The sequence below is a fragment of the Patiria miniata genome, unplaced genomic scaffold, assembly GCF_015706575.1.
Source record: "Patiria miniata isolate m_02_andy unplaced genomic scaffold, ASM1570657v1 HiC_scaffold_18, whole genome shotgun sequence".
Lineage (NCBI taxonomy): Eukaryota > Metazoa > Echinodermata > Asteroidea > Valvatida > Asterinidae > Patiria > Patiria miniata.
The window spans coordinates 14,150,920-14,172,955 of record NW_024037056.1 but is presented as its reverse complement, the minus strand read 5'-3'; the positions used below and the strand labels follow the sequence as shown (position 1 = coordinate 14,172,955).

Sequence of the window (22,036 nt, the reverse complement as noted above, 5' to 3'; positions counted from 1 at the left end):
ATGAATCTGGACATTTGCATGAGCATAAAACCCTAAAAGCGGGCACCCAAATACCCCTGAAAATGGCAAAATGAAAATTGAAAAATAAGTTAAATGGGACACAAAGGTGCATTTTCAAGGATTGCATTTAAAAGAAATTACATTGCATGGGCCCTTTAAATTCATCTATAAATGTAAGAAAAGAGAAAAATACTAACAACAATGTAACAGAATAGTACAACGGACTACAATTGGCAAACATTTTTTCTGATATCAGTTCAAAACATTTAATATCAATCTACATGTAGTTTTACATCATTTTATGATTAGATTTGTCACACTTTTTTCCAAGACAAAGCATTAGACTTCCAGTTTATACGCATGCAATAAATCACAAAACATACACCACATAATGTTACACATTCATGTGATAAGACACATACAACCAATAATGGTTCAGTTTTTGCTGAAAACAAACCCCGAAAATAAGTCACATTTTTAGCATAGAAAAATAAACGGATTTTACAGTTTCAAGCTTTTGCCTTCGAAGTTAGGAAATTATTCTTGAGCAAACATTCAGTTTTTTTTCGATACATTTTTGAATTCTTTTCAAATTAAGCTACAAAACAAGCATCTTAAAATATATACAGCAGACTATTTTTGAAAGTATGATTCTAATCAAAATATATATCTTTGTTTTTTGATTAGTTCGTTTCACAATATGTTAGGTATATCATACATGACATTTTCTCTAAGGCAAGCAAATTTGGTTACTATAAAGCTGACAGAGTTCACAAAAGATGTAGAGCTTTTATTGTCAAACATGTCATTAGAAATTTTTCAATTTCAATTTTTATCCAATTAATAAGTGTTGAACAGCCTGAACACAAAAGAGATAAAAAAATAACATCTTTTTCTTCAACAGAATTTGCAGTAATTCAATGATTCCAAATCTGAACTCTGTTTCCCAAAAAGAATGCCTAATATTTTCTATCCGTTATTAGTTTTACTAGATATCTATTACTGACACAAGCGTACATGAATTATTCATGGCACATACATTAATTTAAAGACATGTACTACACAAGGGCAGATCCAGAACACAATTTTTTTTTTGGGGGGGCCAAAAAAAAAAAGGTGTGTCTCCCAAAAAGTGGGTCAAAAAATTACGGCGTGGGGTTTGGGGCCCGCTTACGGGCCCCAAATTTTTTTTGGATTCTCGATGCTCTGTGGTGCGATCTGAGGCAATTTCTGACCATTTTAACCAATGTTTTTTGAGGAAAAGATGGTGGTGTACTCATTGCCTGCCTTTATTGCGACGTCACATAAAAAAAAAACCAATTGGTTTCGTTTTTTTTGGGGGGGGGGGGGGCCATGGCCCCCTTTGGCCCCCCTGGATCCGCCCTTGGTACTACATATTCTACACTACACTGACTAAATCGCTATGGATTATACTAAGCTATTTTAAAATATTAACATACTTAACTTTTAAAATACTTAACTTTTACAGAATCCTACACATTTTCTCCATCAGGCACAAAATAATTTTGATTAAGTCATCAATACCGTCATCAATTACAGCTATTAACATGCGGCAGTACACTTAAATTATACAATTTTGGCTTTGAAACAAGTAATTGCAATCTCTCATCAAAAATGATCTTTTCAAAAGTTTTTACAGAACATTGGTAGGATTTTTCTCAATTTGGAGTTGTCCAGAAATTTTGTTCAAAATGGGCAAATTATTCTACATTGTGTCAAGAGTGATCCTTTTCGTTTAAAGGGAATGTACATCATTGGCTTTTGTTGTAATTTTCAGAAATGAACTTATCTGAGGGGTTAGTATAATAGATCAAATATTGTTTAGCTGACATGATTGAAGTTTTGTGTTCGAAAATGCTTGAAAAACCAAGAAAAACTAAAATGTTTAAGTTGTCTGGTTCCCCCTGACTCCACTAAAGATAAAATGGATCAATTTATAGATGTCCGAAAAATTGAAGGTAAGGGAACCAGTCTAGCTAGCCTGCGCCCATTCATGAACATGTAACCATTAGCAAACAAAATTTGGACTGAAAAAAAATTGTAAATTTGGAGCAGTAGTTGAAAAATAGTTAGGTTTTTCCAACGGTGGTCGGCCGACCACCGTTGGAAATATATACAAAAATACCATTTTCTTGAAAATGACTTCACACCAGGTGCCATAATTTTACAGGATGCTTTAGACTGTCATTTACCAACATCCTGTTGTGTATTTCGTAAAAACTTGGTAGTTTTATTTTTTGATGTTTGCAAATGTTGTATTTTCCCTTTAAGCTGTCATTTATTAGATCAGTATCCTTAGCCAGTACTGTATTTATTTGTCAATGGATGAGAGCTGATTGCAGAGCAATAAAATGTTATCCCCGGGATAAAAAAAAAAAAAAAAAAAAATCTTGGCAACAAATTTCCAATCACCCCCAAACAAAATATCAATTAAGTGATGTGTCAATGCATTATAGCCAAAATTTCCTTGAATTTATGTTTCGCTGAAGGATTCAAGACTTGAAACTTGGCACATGCATCGTACCTGTGTATACTTGTCAGTTTTCTAAAATTAGAAACTACATGATATAGAGGCAAGTTTCCATCGTTTTTTTTTTTACGTTGCTCTCCCTGTGCTCTAAAACAAAGTTAAGTTTTTCCCCATTGAATTTTGAATTTGTGTGCTTTCCTTTTACAGGAAACCTACTGAGCCTCCTAAAATCCAAATTTTCAAACAAATTTTTCCTTGCCCATTTTTGTACTTTCAAAAGTGATATCTCTTGTACTACTAGAAAAATAGCAACTTGAACCAGTTCGCGCCGGAGGCCGTGTATGAAAGATAAACACGCAGGGAGTGAGGCCGGAAATATCTGACAGCGACCCGCTGGCAGCGAGCGAGGACGGAAATATGAGTGTGCTGCCCGAGGGTGATGGCTTAAACCCGACTGGCTTTAGATCAAGTGAAAAGCAATCCTGCGCCTCGTTTCGTTCTTGTCAAAATATTCCCTGCGTGGACTGGTTAAAAGAGAAAGCTATTTTGGGGATGAATTCGAAAATAGCACAAGGAGACCAAATATGCAGATGGTGATACGTTAGTCATTGACTCCATCCCTGTCGGGGTCAGAAGTGGGATGCACATTACTATGCACGGTTTGGCCAGTGAAGCCTGCTTCTATCTCCTCAAGCGTCTTGCCTTTCGTCTCAGGAACGAGGAATAAAACGAAGATGACACTGACGACGCAGACACCGGCATAGAGCCAGAATGTGCCTTGCCTGGTCAGTCCGTCCTGTGAGGGGATGGTGGGGGAGGGGGTGGAGGGGTGGGGTGGAGGGGTGGGGGATTGGAGAGGGTGATAGGAGACAATGAAAACAGGAAACAGAACGGGTTACCAGCTAAGATGACCGGCATGAAATTATTGCATCTGACTTGCTTCCGTCGGATTCAAAAGAATGGCTCAGCAATATTTTAAGCAACAAAGCAAAACACTTTCAACTTTCTTCGAATAGCAAGGCTGTAGCGCCCCATATATAAATTCAATTACAGTGGCTGGCGTATCCCCCCGGAAAACTCCTTAAAAAAGCACCTCTGGTTGATATTTGAGAATCTTTAAGGATTAGTTTCAGAGACAAAAAGAAGAACAAACATAACAGCTTACCTCAAGCTGCGTAAAGGTCTTAGTGACGATAAACGCAAACAGCCAGTTGGTGGCTGCGGCGATGGCGCTTGCTGCCCCCCGAGCTTTCGTCGGGAAAATCTCCGACATGATCAGCCAGGGGATGGGTCCCCAACCGATGGAGAATCCGATGATGTAGATGATGATGCTGACCAGGGACAGCCAGGTAAGGTCTGTGCCGGTGGCAGGGGACGGTGAGACTGTGGCGTTACCTAAGAAGTCGAAGGCTGACGCAACGGTCGTTGTGATGTTCTCGTTGCCTGTGAGTTGGTAGTAGAGGCCGAAGGTGCCGGAACTGATGGCCATTAGAGCACCTGGGATAAAACACAGATAGGTCACAATGCCATCACAAGTCATCCCAAGTCAAGCACAAGACAATCACAAGTCAATCCTAAGTCAATCACAAGTAAATCATTATGAACTCTCAAGGAAATCATAAGTCAATCACAAGTCAATCACAAGTAAATCACAAGCCAATCACAAGTCAATCACAAGTTAATCACAAGTTAATCACAAGCCAATCACAAGTCAATCACAAGTTAATCACAAGACAAACACAAGTCAATCATTAGTCAATCACAAGTAAATCATAAGGAAATCATATGAAAATCAAAAGTCTATCACAAGTCAATCACAGTCACATCATAAGTCCATCGCATGTCGATCACAAGTCAAATGACAAGAACATCATAAGCCAGATTGTCAGTCCATCACAAGTCAAGTCCAAAGTCCATCTTAATTTAAACCAAATGTTAATAGTAAACAAAACTGCAAGACAGGTCATTGGTCAATCAAAAGTCAATACACCACAATCCAAATCTTTAAGTCAATCGGAAGTCAACCTCAAATCCATCACAAGTGAATTACAGGTCAAGCACAAGTCTATCACAAGTCCCTCGCATTTTGATCGTAAGTTAAATCGTCAGTCAATCACAAATCAAATCACAATCCAACACGAGTCAAATCACAAATCAAACCCGATTCGGGAGAGCTAAATACCTGCTAGGACGAGTAGAATTTTCCTGCCAGCTACGTCCATGAGAATGACACTCACGAACGTCGCACCGACTTGGACCGCTGCCAGGATGATCGTAGCCGCGTCGGGAGAGATACCCTGAACGGCCGACGTCATGATGTCCTTGGCGTTGAACATGACGGCGTTGATGCCACTGCACTGCTGGAAAATCATCAGCATGATGGAGATGAAGAGCGGCTTGAGCAGCGACTTTTGGCAGAACTCACGGATGGAAAAACTCTCCTGAAATCACAAACCAACATAATCAATCAAAATCTAACAACCGCAATTATACTTGGACTTCAGACTAAGCCCCCTTAGTTTTGAAAACTGGAAACCATCACTGTAACTTTTGGGTACTTTTCAAAATCTAAGTACTAGTGCCAGTGTGGAGCCAATTAATCCAACAAAATCTAAGAAAAGCAAACAGTTGAAACCCACAGAATCCTAAAAAAACAAAAAAAATAGCAACGATTGAAATCTGCTGCCTTAGTCCTTCAAAATCCGGCAATAACAGCTAGAATCCTGTTAATGCCAACAGAATCTAACAATGCCAAAATGTTGAGCATGCTGAATCTCACAAACTCCAACAGCAAAGTTGAAGGTCGACTGAATCCAACAGAATCCAACAACAGCCATAGGCTGTGTTCTTGAGCAAGCTACTTTACCCCTGTTGCTTCTAGTAACCCAGGATTGTAAAAGGAGAATGCGAAATGAAACAGGTGGTAAGTTTAGGCTTACCTTGAGGATTTCTGGGGTTTTCTGGGGTTTTCTGGGTTACCTTGGTGTTCACCCTCGAGTTACCGCTTGGTTAATTTTGCATTCTGCCCTAAATGGGTACCAACATTAAAGTGGGAGTAGCGATGAACTAGCTTCCCATCCAGGGGAATAGAAATAATGTTAGTCCTTTTATGCCAGGGAAACTGGAGAAAAATGCAAGACAGTGGAGCCAAACTGACTCAAGACAGATTTTCCTTTTATGTTCAAACTATTTGGACAGGACATTGAAATCAACGTTTTTTCCTAAATGGCCTAGCCAGTCTAGTCTTATGGCAAAATCTGCTGTTTTGTGGCTACGGATACAACCTTTGACCCCAACACAGTACAGCACATAGCCATAACCTTACATTGGAATTATCCAACGCATCTTCTATCTCTCTGCATTCGACATCCACATCCGCGTCGGGTCCTCGCAGCCAGCGAAGCACGACCAGCGCCCTCTCTCGCTTGTGCTGGCTCAGATAGAATCGCGGCGTGTCCGGCATGAAGCTCATGGTGACCACGAGGGCAGCAGCCACACCCGCGCCGACGATGGCCAACCAGACGTGATTGAAAGGGATGCCTGGTCAAATATAAAATTAACAAGACAAGGTAAGTATAAGTAAGATTGTCCCACAATTGTTACGAAGTGATAGTTGACAAAAACACTGCCTAGCTCACGGAATGACAGACGGACTGGCAGCCTGAATTACTCCCCAAGCCACGAACTGACTGGCTGACTAACTCCCCGACTGACTGTCACTACCTGAATGACCGACTCCCCGAGTCACTGAGTGAATGACTGACTGAGTCACTTAGTTTGTCCTCAAGTACCTAAACTGCTCTCACACTTTCAGGTCCAGCTCAACTAGTCAAGCCTAGTTTGGTTTCTTACCAAGAGCGTAGACAACCAGAATGCCGAGGGTGATCATCAGCTGGAAGCTAGCACCAAGCAGACCTCGGAGTTGAGGACTGGACATCTCAGCGATGTACACCTGCAACAAGATACAGACATTCCAAAGAATCAGTCTTGCACTTCCAGAGTCCATCACAAGTCCATCACAGGTCATCCATTCTCAAGTCAAGTCACAAGCTATTCAAATGAAATGTGACAAAAGTATTCCTTTGTCATTGTTCATTTGTGACTGGACTTGCGATGGATGCGACCACAGCACAGCTACTTACCGGAGTGACCAGTGACGTCATTCCGGCCCCTATACCGGTCAGTATCCGTCCGATGTACAGCAACCAGACGGCCGTGCCGGTCGCCAGCAGAACCCAGCCTGCGACGAACGGCAGCGCGCACGTCATGAGAGTCAGCTTACGTCCGGCAACACCCAGAAGAAAACCGGCAATGGGCCCACCACCGATGGCGCCCACCGCAAAAAGAGCCTACGTGGCGAAAAACGTAACAGCAATGAGAAAACAAATAACTTGGGAAGAATTTTTTTCAGGATAAATGATAGTATTCAAAATCTTTTCAAGTCAATTAGAACATTTATGCACCTAGCATCCCTGTCGAATTTTTGTTTAAAAATTACCTGTTTTCTCTCCCAAAGAAGGAAAAAGGCAAATTTCCTGATAAAAAGCAGTTCATGGCATAAAAGTAAGCATCCTTAGGAATATAATTCAATAATAAACTATGAATAACTTTAATTATATATAGCTACCCAAAATAACTAACCATAAATATAAATATGTATTGTAATGATCATAGGGTGGGATGCTAACCAACTCTTTGTTTTAATTTTTTTTACGGCCATAAATTGTATTGCAATATGCCATATTCCAAATGTCAGCCCAAGGCAAAGTCTGCATAATTATGTATGGCCTTGTTTTCATAAGTCTGCTAGACGACATGTTTATTCAATTTCGTTGTTTTTACGTCTGTAATAATATGCTTGGATAAAACACATGGCATGCCTATAACGTGAACGGTTCACTTAATTTATAATACGATGCACAAACAAGGATATAAAAGATTTAACAGCTGTTGCCATTATGCGCTGAAACAGAATTATCTGAAAAATGGTGCTGAGCATTACTGGATAATTTTGGCACTGTAACAGGACACAACTGTGAGTGTGACACTGTTCAATGGGACTAGCTCTCTTGTTTCAGAATTGGCCGTTTATGCACTGGTGTTGATGGCTGGATGTGGCAAGGTCCAATAGACTTTTACACTTGATGCACTGTGTTGCATTTGGCAGGGTTATGGCTTTTGCCTCGCCACGAGGCATCCTTGACAGGCACTTAGCATGCATACAATCTCAAGTCTGTGGTCACCAACTGCAGCAGGATACAACTGTGGCATTGTTCAATGGGATTAACTCTCATTGTTTCAGAATTGGCCATTTATGCACTGGTGTTGATGGCTGGATGCGGCAAGGTCCTACAGACTTCAACACCTGATGCACTGTGTTGTGTTTGGCAGGGTTATGGTTTTTGCCTCGCCACGATGCATCCTTGACAGGCACTTAGCATGCATACAGCCTCAATTCTACAAAACCCTCCAAAAGCTCAGTGCAGCAAGGTCCCACAGACTTTTACACCTGATGCACTGTGTTGTGTTTGGCAGGGTTATGGTTTTTGCCTCGCCACGATGCATCCTTGACAGGCACTTAGCATGCATACAATCTCAATTCTACAAAACCCTCCAAATGCTCAGTGCAGCAAGGTCCCACAGACTTTGACACCTGATGCACTGTGTTATGTAAGGCAGGGTTATGGCTCAGCCTTAAGGGTTAAGAAAACTAGGTCAGACACTGGGAATAAAGTAGATATTTTTTTGTTTACCGCAAACCAGGAGACTTGATCAGGAGAAAGTATCCCCTTGCTTTGCAGATCTGGATCGGCGGGGGAAGAGTAGCCGAGCCCAAAGCCCATGCTGAAGGCTGCCAGTAGGGCACAGGCGCAACACACAAACAGCTTGCCATTCTTATTGCGTGGCCTGGAACAATTCAGGAAAAAAAACATAAAAGTGAAAATAAAAAAGTGTGCTTAGGCCAAAAAAAAAAAAATATTCGGTTTCTGGTCAGACCAAAGTTCCGGAATTGACGCAATTTTCTTCAAGCTTGGATTGTACAGACAAGGTGGGGTACTATTTTGCTTTTTTGGTGTCCTCATGTACATTGGTGTCCTCCATAATTTGCCTTGGTGCTTTCGATCATTTGCCTTGGTGCAATTTCCCATTCCTTGGTGCTCTTTGGTAAAAAAAAATTGAGGAGGTGCGGAAATAGAGGGCGCTGTTGGAGCTACCGCGGAACATTTTGAAGAAAAAAAAAGAAGATCGACGCGCATGATTAAAATCGACGCGCGCTGACCAGAGACCGACTTATTTTTTTTTGGCCTTAGAAAAGTTTTTTGGAAAGAATGCTGCCTCCTGATGCCACTTTTTTTCATCATCTCAGTGGAGGCCAGTCATTGCAAAAATGTTGAAAAGACATGAATCTGGGACTGAGAAACATTTCCAAGTTTGTTTGAAACTTCTTTGAAAATACACTCAAATCCCCATCGACTTTTGTAGTACACAACCAAAGAAGTGGCGTCTGGATACTACATTCTAAATTTTTTAAGCAAAGAAGGCAAAAAAAAACCAAGGGAATGCCAGTGGATAATTGACTGGCACCGGTTTTCTTAGTGAGGCCAAAAAAAAAATAGTTCTGCTTCCGATTACATGGCATTTAAAAATAGGGTAGGTAGGTAGGGAATGTTGTTTTTTTTTGCAAATTTTTGTGTGTGTACGATCATATGGAAGTGTCTGCGTGTAGTCAAGGGTAAAAGGTAGAAATTGATGGTTTTGGGTGTCATTTTCTCATTTGTCCAATAAAAAAATTAGGGTAGGGGCTGTCAGAATAGGGTAGGTAGGGAAACCGGAAGCAGAACTAATTTTTTGGGGGGCCTAAACGTTATTTTCAGGGAGGCTTTCGCCGAGTCTAGTGATAATAATTTCTTCAAAATAGCCAAAAGACTTTGGTAATCGCATAAGAAAATGTGTGAGGGCGTTGTTTATTTGGTGACCCTTTTTACGCATAGGAAATTGTGAAATTATGATTTTGTTGCACATTCATAAATCATATGAAATAAAGATAATTTTTTTTTTAAGAAACTGCGAGTTTTGAGCACTTCAATCATATTTCTGCACTCCTTTTTGCATGCAAATAATCACATTTTACTCTGCATTAAGCGTATATATTTCAGAGTCTCCAAAAAATACCGGAACTTTAAAATCCCTTTTTCTTTAGTTTGCAGATTCCGACAGAATCCAAACTTGTTGTATTAATTTTTTTTGGAAAGATTCCCCTATTTTGCCATCACTTGACACCCTGTGCACAAACCCTAGGACTAGCATGACTAGAGTCTAGAGACTGGTCTGAAAATTTCTTCAATATTTCCCCTGCTAAATTTAACTTTTTAGGACACATTATCACTTTCTGATTGCTGATAAAGGTCACTGAACATGCTGAAGGGAAAAATTAGTGATGGCCAGATATGGGAATCTTTCCTTACTGGATCATTAAAAATAATAAGAGAGAAAAAAAAGAGAACAGGCTATCTCCACAATTTCATGAATTTCATTGGGTTCTAATTTCTATTCTTCGTTCTACAAAAAATTGGTAAAAATTCAACCCGGACATGCCACAAAAACATTTACAGAGATGTTTCAGTAAATCACAATACTCCTGCGTGACAACTCCAAGCCAAACACTGGTTTCTACGACAACATATGGCAGCAAAACATATATGCCTACAGTATTCCCAAGGTTTGTCCTATTTTACGAGTAAATTAATCGTTTGAAATTCTCAACAAGTTGAACTTAAAATCAAAATCTCACCGCTCACTCGCTGCAACCAACAGCCCAAGTTTCTCTGCGTCCGACTGCACATTCATTGTCATGTGTAGCTTGATTTCCTGTTCCGAAAAAACCTTCTTTATCTAAATTCACTCGGCATCTAACATGCCCAAATTAAATAGCAAATCCTCCTTCGGATTCCCCTTGGATTCCAATACTCGTTGAAGATCGCATAAATTATGAAAAGTGCGAGTTGACGTGATATTTCCGCGGTGCGTCGAGCACAATCTTGTGGGGGCTGACCAGGGAGTAAGCCTGCCCGCCTCGATACTTGTACATTGTACACGTACACGTAACCGGAGGTGCGTAGGTGCGTGGGTGCGTACGTGCATACCTTCACGCATGCGACAATGCATGGGTGTACCTTTACGTGTTTACGTACGTACGTACGCGACTGTCACGAGCTCGAGCAGGGCGCCCTCATGGGTTCGCGTAATACTTCATAGCTATTTTACAAACGTCGGGGTAATTGCAGATGAGGCTCCCAGATTTATGCTTCAGCCCGATTCTTTACTTAGGTCCCCGGTTTTGAAAATAAAGGATACATGTACTTGTATTTTATATCCCAAATGTAACCTAATTTTCAAAAAGCTTACTTGGATTTAAAGATCGTACTGGTACTAACACCCTGTGAAATTATGCCATCTGGCTTGCCTTCATTTAGTGAAAAAAAATCAAGAAATGTAGGTGATTTTCCAACAATCAGTCGACTGATTTCAAAATATGGGTGCCATGGAAAATATTGCGTTTCGTGATCATTAAGTTGTGCATGGTTTTACTCGATAGTGCAATATCCACTGAGCTGAAACTTCTTCAGGTTAGGTTTTGAGCTTTCTTCTTTGGATTTTGAGTGGTGCTATAGTACTGGGAATAAAAAAAAACCCGGAAAGCAATTATCCTCAGCTTGATGCCTTTAACACGGACTTCAATCCATAGTACATGTATCCCAAAGTCACATTGAAACCAGATTACATTTATATACCTGTACACACCCAGAACAAAAACACAGACACTTTTTCTTCAATTTTTTTCTTCAAGATTTATTATTTTTAACAGGTCACCCGAACTGATAAAGGATGCTCGTGTCTTTTGTCTATTTCGACATTTTAAGTTACACCACAAAACAAAGTACATGTACATGTGTTTAGCAACAGCCGCTGCGGGTTTCGGAAATAAAATTTTTGAGAAACTTAACGAGTATTCGCATGTACACGCTGCAAGAAAAATGTGGCACTTTTTCCAATATTCCTGCTTTCCTACAATATTCCTTTTCCAAAGACTCCTCGTTGTTAACACGACCCATTCTTTGGGGTTTCTCCAAACAATGACAGTCATTTTGGCAAACTGAAGTTACACTGGACGTCTCATAAGTTCACATCTCACAAAAACACCAACGTAATTTCGAGTCGTTCCTCCACAGTTAGATTTCTTTTCAACATTGTATATGGCCATGATTGTTTAACAAATAAAACATGACGTTACAATTTGCAACTTTTTTTTTAAACCCTTCTGGGGAAATGTATAGTTCCAATGCATGGAATAAAAAACAAAAATACCAAGCAATAATGTTCATGCATGGCTTTTTGACATTTTTGTTCAATCTCCACATTGCCTTCACATGTGTTGGAGAGATGAGGAAAACAATTCAGAACTTGACAGTACTTTTAAGCGAGTGCTTTACAATCACAAAATAATTGCAAAATTAATGTGCTCTTAAAATTTCTATTAGCCAAAATCAGTTTTTCCTTCGGAAGAACTTTCTGTGGTTAATGCCTTCTCTCTGCGCCTTAGACTCGAAGGGCTTTACAACTTTAATCAACGGTTTCACTACTTGGTTTCTGAGAACACTGATAAGGGTTATGGTTTTAAGATCGCTAGAACGGTTTGGTTTTGTTGAGCAGGCCCTCTGCGAGGGCTTGCTTGAGGCAGCGGTCGTGAGGACCTGCCATCACTTCTTCTTGCTAGCCTTCTGGGCAGACTTGGTGGTCTTGCCGCCGGCTGGGTCCTTCTTAGTGACCTCCTTGATGACACCCACGGCGACTGTCTGCTTCATGTCGCGCACGGCAAAACGCCCTAGGGGCTGGTAGTCGTTGAAGGACTCCACGCACATGGGCTTGGAGGGAATCAGATTGATGATGGCTGCGTCGCCGGACTTGACCATCTTGGGAAGATCTTCCAACTTCTTGCCGGAACGGCGGTCAATCTTCTCCAGAAGCTCGGCGAACTTGCAGGCAATGTGGGCCGTGTGGCAGTCCAGCACCGGAGCGTAACCAGCATGGATTTGCCCGGGATGGTTCAGGATGATAACCTACAGGAAATGACAAAATGAAATTAACATGCTGACTTCTGTTACACTGAAGGGACTGCCTGACTCTCCACCAGGGGCCAATTTCACGGCGCTGCTAAGCACAAAAATTTGCTTAGCACAAAAAAAGACTGGCTTATAAAAGCAGGTTTCCAGCCAAAACTCCATATGATGTATATTGCTTGTGATTAGTATTCAGCTGTTGTTAGCTTAGCATGAAAATCACGTGGAGTTTTGGCTGGTAACCTGAAGCCAGACTTTTTTTGTGCTAAGCAAATTTTTGTGCTTAGCAGCGCCGTGAAATTGGGCCCAGCCAACAACCAGGTCGAGTAACAAGCGACAATCAGGCAGTGAGGTTGTGTAACGCCACGAAATTGCAACTTGCCCTTAATATTTGGTGCAAATGAAATGGGCAATTTAGAAATAATAATAATCGTTGGCTCAGTGCTATAAGGTCGTTATGGCAATTTTCACCAAACTGACTTTTTTGTTTAATAGCCCTAACAGTCCTGAATTCTCTAATTTTAATACGATTTTGCACACCCCCTAGGGAGTTAGGGTCAAGCTATCAAAAAGCTTGCTTCTCACCAAAAAATGAGTCATTTTATCTTTTTAATTATACTAGAAATTAACCAATTAAAAAGGGCCTAATTTTTATTGCACATTTGTATTCTTTTTATAAGGTCGCTAATTTGCAAAATACGGTTAAAAGTACGTAGCATAATGACCTTTTGTCTATGATGAGAAGCCTGCGGTTTATTACTGACATTAGGCTACTAACGGATGTTAACGACCTTTTGTTTCATATAGCGCACCTAAAGTATCTCCATAATGCGTTATTGACAAAAGGTCACCAACGGATAACGACCTTTTGTTGCACACGACACCTTAGGGTTTTGACTACAATAACTGTGTTTTCTCAGAAAATACCAGGTAACCATTGGACCACAGCACCCCACAAAAAACACCTACAAGCTGTATTTTACCAGAATGTCCTCCACTTTTTGTTTCTTCTTAGTTTAACTCCTCCCTAGTTAGCTCGAAATATTAGAAACGGACGTGCAAACCCACGAGGAGAAATTGAAAGATGCCTTTCTTTTAAACTGATAAAGTCTTTCTCTCTGATTCATAAAGTCTGAAAAATGTCACGCCTGGGACAAACCTACCTGCGCCTTGAAACTGGCAGCCCCCCTAGGGGGGTCGTTCTTGCTGTCGCCGGCCACCATCCCACGTTTGATCTCCTTGACGGACACGTTCTTGACGTTGAAGCCTACGTTATCGCCGGGGAGGGCCTCAGGGAGAGACTCGTGGTGCATCTCCACAGACTTGACCTCAGTGGTGATATTGGGCGGAGCGAAAGTGACCACGACACCTGGCTTGATGATACCCGTCTCCACACGACCCACTGGCACTGTTCCAATACCTGAGGAGAATAGGGAAGAAATTGTCACTTTAAAAAAACCGAAACTCTGAAAATCGCATGAAAAGATCTGAAAGAAGAATTTTTTTCTGTGCTGATGTCTTTCATTAAGATTCAAAAGGTCTGATTTCAGACTTTCAGACAAGGTGGGGTACTGTTTTGCTTTTTTGGTGTCCTCATGTACATTGGTGTCCTCCATAATTTGCCTTGGTGCTTTCGATCATCTGCCTTGGTGCAATTTCCCATTCCTTGGTGCTCTTTGGTAAAAAAAAATGAGGTGCGGGAAATATAGGGCGCTGTTGGAGCTACCGCGGAACACTTTGGGAAAAAAATAAATAAATTGACGCGCATGATTAAAATTGACGCGCGCGCTGACCAGAGACCGACTTAATTTTTTTTTGGCCTCAAGTCAGAATCTTGGAAAATAAATTTCATAAAGACGAATTGCAATGAACGTGCAACAAGTTTCATCTCTGATCAGTGCATCATGGAGCCGTCTCTCTCGCACTCTCTAAAAAAAAAAAAAAAAAAATTAAGAATTTACACTGACCTCCGATTTTGTAGACATCCTGCAGAGGTAGACGAAGAGGCTTATCTGAAGGCCGCTGTGGCGGCATGATCGAGTCCAAGGCCTCGACAAGCGTCTTTCCACTGGATTTCTTAGTTGTTTTCTTGTTATCTTTCACCTCTACTTGTTCAATTTCCCAACCCTTGTACCAGCTCATCTACAGGGGAAATAAATAACAGTTTTGATCAGAAAAGGCTGGGGAAAAGGGGGGGGGGTGGATTATCTAAAAGTTATTCATTAGGGGTAACAAAGATTACCCTTTGAGACGCCCACAATGCACACAGTCTATTTGGACTTGGAGATCCATCCATTTTATGGCCCACACACTTGCCATTTTATCAATAAGCTGAAAAGAGTTACACTAACCTTTGGAGATGGCTCCAACATATTATCTCCGTGCCAGCCAGAAATGGGAACGAATGCCACGGCCTTAGGATTGTAGCCAACTTTCTTGACGTATGCGCTGACTTCCTTCTCAATCTCCTTGAATCGGGACTACAGCAGACAAAATTAAAATCCAAAATTATGTCATTATCACTAACCCCCTCAATCCTCTAAAATCCTCCTGGTTGTTTTGGAGGATTGAGAATGAATGGTGATTAAATGCAATTGGCTACTTAGGATTACCAATAACAATACACAAACCAAATTTGAAGATCATATGTTAAAGGTAGAGTCCATCATTTGCAGCCATCCGAGAAGTAACTTGGCGTAATTATTGTTGAAAAACTAACTTGGTTGAAAGATAGTAAGGAGACTAAACTCCCTGTGAAATTATTCTTTCTGGGAAGCTGTCATTTTGAAGTAATCAACGAAAGAAGACATTTCCAACGGTGATTCTTAAGAAGCACTGTAGGAAAATTTAAATTAGTAGTTCGTTTTGTTATTCAGCGAAGCACGCACAAGTATTCGAATGAAGCACACGCGCGCGCGGTTGTTATAATTCGTCGGATCAGTGCGCGACGTCGCGTTTAGTTGCAATTCAAAACAATTCAAAACATGATTCAGCAACTTTTGATTTGAAATTGAGATCTTAGAATGCTGTTTTTCTCGGAATGTACAGCTGAAGCTTAGCTGAAACTTCATCAGGTTAGTTGCTCAGTATCCTTCATTAGATTTTGAACTCTTTTGTTGCTTCAAACGAAAAAAATGCACAAATTACAAATGATGGACTATACCTTTAAGTATTTCTCAAGTTACCGCGCTGACAAGATTTATCCGGACACATACACCCACCCATGTGGGTATGCTCCTTCGGCTTCGCCACAGGGCATAAAAAAAAGGCCTGTGGTTTTCAAGAGCTCTCACCAGGGGTGTGAGTGACCACTGACAAAAAATAGCTGAAAACAGCTGAAAAAGGTGTAAAAAAGCTGAATTTTTGAAATCTCCTATACTTTTGTACAAAGCAAGTGAGGGGAAAAAGGGGAAATCCAAAACAAAAAAAGCTGAAATCAGCTAAAAAGCTGAGATTTCACACCCCTGTCTCACCTCGCTGTACGGTGGCTCAGTGGAGTCCATCTTGTTGACGCCGACAATCAGTTGCTTGACACCCAGAGTGAAAGCAAGGAGAGCGTGCTCTCTCGTCTGTCCGTTCTTGGAAATGCCAGCCTCGAACTCTCCAGTACCGCCAGCCACGATAAGGACGGCGCAGTCAGCCTGAGTAACAAACCAAATTCTCATCATTTTCTACATGTTTTCTTGCTGGAAACTTGTGGAATTCTGCACTGCTAAATCGTTCAATAATGACTTGAAATTCACGCCACACCGCAGTACACGACACTCCACTTACAGTTTTTAGTCTTTTTCAGGCGAAGGGATCTAATTTTTGGTTGGTGCAAACCTCGACTTTGGGACATTCTCAGGTTTCTGCTTGAAATCAATTGATGCGTAATATAAATTCTATACACATGTACATAAGTAATGAAATGAGAATTACAAGCAATTGTGTTGGGGATAAATAATTCCAAATGCCTTTGTACTTCATTTTTATTAACCCATCCTGCAGAACTATGCTACGAGTTTACAAAAACAAAAAGGTAACTTGAGAAAACCTTGAGATTTGACAACCTTTCTAAATACATGTTAGTCATTACCTGAGATGTTCCAGTGATCATGTTCTTGATGAAATCACGATGACCAGGGGCGTCGATGACGGTGCAGTAATACTTGGGGGTCTCGAACTTCCACAGGGCAATGTCGATGGTGATACCACGCTCACGCTCGGCCTTCAGCTTGTCCAGCACCCAGGCGTACTTGAAGGAACCTTTGCCCATCTGCCAAAATCAATTTGAGAAAAGAGTTAAGTACCTAGACGCCACTTCTTTGGTTGTGTGCAAGGTCTATTGAGAGTCAAGTGAATTTTCAAAGTATTTTTTTAACAGAATTGTAAATGTTTCTCAGTTGCAGATTCATATCTTTTCAACATTTTTGAATGTGCCCAATATTAAAATGTAAAATCCGTAAGAGAATATGGTGTTTTGGTTTGTTTTTGGAAAAGTTAATGCATGAATGTGCAAAGTAAGCATTCTTTAAACTGTGTTGCAATAAATTATGAAACCATGAAGGAATTTTAACTGGCAATCGGATGACGAAAATCTGTCTTCCGGTGTAACCTAATATTCGATCAAATGGAAAGTTGAATATTCCATTATCCTAACTGACTCGACCCTAATCCTTGTCAAGTTAATATTCTTGTCCTGTGCTCTGGCCTGATTGGGGAGACTTAGTGAGGCCCAGTGGTTATGTTAAATGATTCATGATGAGAGGGTCAGGGGTTCGAATCCAGCTGCTGGCCATATGTTGTGTCCTTGGGCGATCCACTTCACCCCCACTTGCCTCTCTCCACCCAGGAGTATAAATGGGTACAGGCATAAGCTGGGGAGAGTAACCTGTGATGGACTAGCATCTCATCCAGGGGGAACAGAAAACTTCTGTCACTTTATGCCAAGGAAACGGTCGATGGGCCATATTGGCTGGTAACAGACTTTACTACCATTACCATGTTTTGAGCCAATGTTTCCCCATAAACAGTGACGTTGTACTTTTTTTTAAGAACGCTGGAATAACACGTCGACACTCTGCACTAAGACTTATTCTGAAACAGCTTGTTGAAAACTCACCTCTGAGGCTTCCTTCTCATACTTTTGGATGGTTCTTTCATCAATGCCACCGCACTTGTAGATAAGATGGCCGGTGGTGGTCGACTTGCCGGAGTCGACGTGGCCGATGACCACAAGGTTAATGTGAATCTTCTCTTTGCCCATGATGCTTGTTGAAGTAAGCTTCGGAGTGGTATTTTGGATTTATATGCAGAAAGCTGTCCAAAAGAAATGAGAACAAATAAAGCATGCCGCTTCAGTATCCTTGGATATAAATGTGGACGAGATTACGTCAGCCGATAAGAACATCTACTCAGTTGCACACCAGTTTTCGGGAGTCAGGTTGCTGCAGCGGTACTTTCCTCGCCTTCCACTGCTGTGACCAAGGTTTGAATCCCACCTTGGCCAATATGGTTGGGTTTTCAGTCCCTGCCCGATTCCGTGGGTTTTCCCCAGAATGTTCTTCTGGGCTTTTCCTCCCACCTCTAAAAGTGTTACTTCTTCTCAAGGTCTTCTCTCCACATTATTCCTTAAGGCGTGCGAGCTAAGTAAGTGCCTTAGGCGCTTATGGGGAGGGAATCCTTGGTTTCATTGCCTGAAATTAATAATTATAATAATTATAATAACCGGTTGCGATGATTTACCATTCAATGAGAATTTGATTCAAGTCGCGAATCGACTGCATAGGCTGCGAATATTTTTAATTTCTACAGACGCAAGATCTCATGTAGCACACGTCCCTTTCCCCATTAAAGTTTACGTTGCAATCGTCCGTCGAAAAGTGCTCAATGGAGCGCTGTCGACATATCTATCAAATCAAAAATGCGCATAAGCTATATGGAAAGGTGGCTTTCATGTTTAGTTTACCAGTATACTCAGTTCATCAATGTAACTTTTGAATTTTTTTTAGACAATGGGGGGGGGGGGGGGGGACGCAGAATTTGAGTAGCCTATACATATTGACGATTGGTGTTCTTTGGTCAAGAGTCTCAAAAAGAAAACATTATTTCTGACATGTATAAGATGAAAAAAAAATCTGATAAATAGGCCTACCGTTAGGCTTCAACAACTGTTATGTTTATTTCTTAGCCCCATTACTTCGTCTTTGATATGTGGAAATGCCAGTAGGTACTTTCAAAGGTATTTTTGTCAAGTATTTTGCGTGATTTTTGTGGTGAACGTTGAAATTGTCACTTTGACAATATTTCAGTTGTGGGACGCTAGTACGACAGACCAACATCCCAAATGTCAAAAAAAGGAGTTCTAGCGCCCCAGTTAGTGGGACTAGCCTAGTGGTAGCCCCATAAATGTGGCCTATTTACTGGACTGCCTCCGTAAACATAGGCCACACATCCACATGTACAAAAACGTGTCGACTTTGCCAAATTTTGATTTTCACATTTAGGCTTACTTTGTAGTTTTTTTTTGCTTTAGAAGCATTCTCACCCTCTATATAGGCTAATCAGAAAGTGCTGCCTTTTCAGATGTCCATTTTTCGTGAAATTTCCAGATACATTTGCACACGTTTGCGTATCAAAATTTCAACATGAAATTTCACAAAAATTAGGCATCTGAAAAAGGCAGCACTTTCTGATTAGCCTATATAGAGGGTGAGAATGCTTCTAAAGCAAAAAAACCCTACAAAGTAAGCCTAAATGTGAAAATCAAAATTTGGCAAAGTCGACACGATTTTTGTACATGTGGATGTGTGGCCTATGTTTATGGAGGCAGTCCAGTAAATAGGCCACATTTATGGGGCTAGCCTAGTGGTAGTGCCTACAAAACTCAAAAGTCAAAAAGTCTAAGCTTTTTTTTTGGGGAAAAATATTGCAACCTGACGCCACTTTTTTCTCGTCCTATCAAGTATCATCTCAATGAAGGTCATTCATTGCAAAAGTGATGATTTGACATGAATCTGGGACCGAGATTCTTGAGAAACATTTCCAATTTTGTTACGAAAAATACTTTTTTCTTGAGTCTCCATAGACTTTCATGACTTTGTAGTTGTACACAATCGCGGAAGTGGACTCAGGTTGCAACATTTTGACTTTGTCCTTTTTTAACGCATGTTCAACTTCAAGTATTTCCTAACAAAAGTGGAAATGTTTCTCACAGTCCCAGATTCATGTCTTATCATAATTTTTGCAATGAATGACTTTCACTGAGATGATGAAGAAAAAAGTGGCGTGGCAATACTGGCATGTTTTCCCGATTAACGAACAATACAACATGTTGAACATTCAACATGTTGAAGGAAAACATTTCGGCACAAAAAAGGTATACAAATTGATGAACATTTGTGTAAATTTTGTAAAAATACAGAGCATATACCACTGGAATTTTGTTGGAAGAAAAATAAATTTGCCACGTCATACGGCACGAGTGTCGAACAATGTCAAAATCAAAGTCACATGTACGATAACGAAATTCCAAATGCCGGTCACACATTGTCCCGAAAATCTCACATTTTAGATAATACAGTTTAAAAAATATCCTAACTAACAACTAATTTAAAGTATATTTATTAACGCCAATGTAATTTTATACATAGATGACAATTAAAAAGTATAAATTTCAATGGATAAAAAATATTGAACAATTCTCAAAAAATGTCTCCCAACCTACCGGATGTGCCACGCATGAAAAGGAAAGAATACGGGCGAGTCAGGTGGTATTTATACGGTCGGAGAGGGGGTCTCTGTATTGACGTCATACACCGGCAATTGGGCCACCCCCAAGAAACATTGCGCAATCCGTATGAAACCACTAGTCTGGTTCCCAGACCAAAAGATTCCGACTATTCCTGATCAGGAATAGTCAGAATCTTTTGGTCTGGGAACCAGACTAATGAAACCACATGGTTTATGCGCAAGCGCTCGTTGCACAATGCGCCGATATGATGACGTATCGTCAAGTCACGCGAGATGCGAAATTTAACAAAAGGATAACGAAACAAAATATGTAATAAACGTAAACTGACTTGAACAAAATTTTTCAAAAAGCTAGATAAATAAAACAGTCAACAAGTATGTATGTTGATTGTTTTCCAGTTGTGTCATTTTTATTTCTGATTTTAAAGTTATGATTGTTTTGTGTGCACGTCACTGAAGACGGTGCCAAATAACTTATACCCAATGATAACTTGCTTTAAATTCAACGAATTTAAACGTGAGTTTCGAAACAAATGTGTGCTATTGTGGATCAGTACGTGGAACACACACAGAGCACACAACAGAATTATAGGCGATAAACAATGATCTTAAATAGGTTCATACATTTCGACATATATAGGCATTATTATTTTGTAGGCCAAATGCGGATATTTCTGAAATAATCATATAAAAAAAATTACCGGAAGAGAAATTATTTCTACAATATACTTTTTATTTCGACAGTTAGGTAGCTAAAACATTACTAAATTAATTATGCTCATATCTACTTTCATTAGTCCTATGATAGTTAACTTGAAGTACTGCATCAATACCCTGACGTGCACAACACAAAATAATTAGTCCGTCTGGCAACTTTTACTATAGCCTTTACGAAAATTAGTACGACATGACACCAAAGTTGGGGCGATCACGGATAAATGCTTATTAGTCCCGGTTTAGGCATCATGTATATGCAAATCAAGGGGAATGTTTACATGTCACCCTTTTTAATCAAAAGAATAAATAAACGTCTCATAGTAACATCTCAAAATGATGCCCCGTACGTAAAAGAAAGGGCGACATTCCAATTCCACAAGACTTTAGAGAAGCCCAGACGTCCGGAACCATAGAGCAAGAAACGGTTGAACAATTACCACTTGAAGATTTTAATTTTACACGCTCACGTACACTTGATAATAATCTTATCACGATAACCCGTACGTAGAAGAAAGGGCGAAATTCTAATTCCAAGAGTTAAGAGAAGTCCGGACGTTGAACAATTACCACTTGGAAGATTTACAAGCTCACGTACATTTATGGTCACTTTAGAATATTGTCGATTACAATTTTACAAAATAAACTAGGACCGAATTTTAGATGAAAATTCAAATACAAAGGACCTACAGGGCCCATATGCGAAGATTTCGACGCCAAAATGACTTTTTGTTTATGAGCTTTCTCCTGATTTCGGGACATTCTTTAATTCCCGGTGCCAACATCTAAATTCCTTTTGTTTGTTTGCGATGGAATTCCTGTGTGGTTTTCATTTCTAAATTATACCCCTTCCTTTGTCCCCTCCTAGATCCTACGCTGATGACTTCAAGGCGAGGCTAATGTACACAGCTTGGCTATGGAATAATCCCACGTAATAGCTCTGTTCAGTACGAGCTGGCCGGGAACCTCGTATTCAATC

The 22,036-nt window shown here is 40.4% G+C and overlaps 2 protein-coding genes across 6 annotated transcripts; both read right to left on the bottom strand.

Moving 5' to 3' along the window:
* Positions 1-2,763: 2,763 nt before the first annotated feature.
* Positions 2,764-11,105, bottom strand: LOC119724748 (solute carrier family 2, facilitated glucose transporter member 8-like). The gene is made up of 8 exons (XM_038195945.1): positions 10,284-11,105; positions 8,245-8,398; positions 6,634-6,840; positions 6,344-6,443; positions 5,817-6,031; positions 4,674-4,932; positions 3,657-3,988; positions 2,764-3,287 (listed from the first exon to the last, which is right to left on the bottom strand). The coding sequence occupies exons 1-8, from the start codon at positions 10,343-10,345 to the stop codon at positions 3,093-3,095; spliced, it is 1,524 nt and encodes a 507-aa protein (XP_038051873.1). The 5' UTR covers positions 10,346-11,105; the 3' UTR covers positions 2,764-3,092.
* A 215-nt stretch (positions 11,106-11,320) lies between these two features.
* LOC119724749 (elongation factor 1-alpha) lies at positions 11,321-20,431 on the bottom strand. 5 transcript variants are annotated; one of them, XM_038195946.1, is made up of 8 exons: positions 20,318-20,431; positions 17,714-17,910; positions 16,688-16,867; positions 16,083-16,250; positions 14,961-15,089; positions 14,577-14,751; positions 13,773-14,029; positions 11,321-12,609 (listed from the first exon to the last, which is right to left on the bottom strand). In XM_038195946.1, exons 2-8 carry the CDS (start codon positions 17,855-17,857, stop codon positions 12,250-12,252), a joined length of 1,413 nt encoding a protein of 470 aa, XP_038051874.1. In that variant the 5' UTR covers positions 17,858-17,910; positions 20,318-20,431; the 3' UTR covers positions 11,321-12,249. The 5 variants fall into 5 exon arrangements, with proteins under 5 accessions (XP_038051874.1, XP_038051875.1, XP_038051876.1 ...); XM_038195947.1 differs by having other exon boundaries at positions 20,314-20,337; XM_038195948.1 differs by lacking the exon at positions 20,318-20,431 and adding an exon at positions 20,024-20,047.
* Between the last annotated feature and the right edge of the window lie 1,605 nt (positions 20,432-22,036).

Excerpts from the sequence above, each read along its gene's own strand:
- LOC119724749 (XM_038195946.1), bottom strand. The coding sequence starts at position 17,857 with ATGGGCAAAGAGAAGATTCACATTAACCTTGTGGTCATCGGCCACGTC. Across the intron at positions 16,868-17,713 it reads ATGAGAAGGAAGCCTCAGAG|ATGGGCAAAGGTTCCTTCAA; the intron begins GTGAGTTTTCAA and ends TGATTTTGGCAG. Across the intron at positions 14,030-14,576 it reads GGATGTCTACAAAATCGGAG|GTATTGGAACAGTGCCAGTG; the intron begins GTCAGTGTAAAT and ends TATTCTCCTCAG.
- LOC119724748 (XM_038195945.1), bottom strand. The coding sequence starts at position 10,345 with ATGACAATGAATGTGCAGTCGGACGCAGAGAAACTTGGGCTGTTGGTT. Across the intron at positions 8,399-10,283 it reads TTGGTTGCAGCGAGTGAGCG|GCCACGCAATAAGAATGGCA; the intron begins GTGAGATTTTGA and ends GAATTGTTCCAG. Across the intron at positions 3,288-3,656 it reads AGACCTTTACGCAGCTTGAG|GACGGACTGACCAGGCAAGG; the intron begins GTAAGCTGTTAT and ends ATCCCCTCACAG.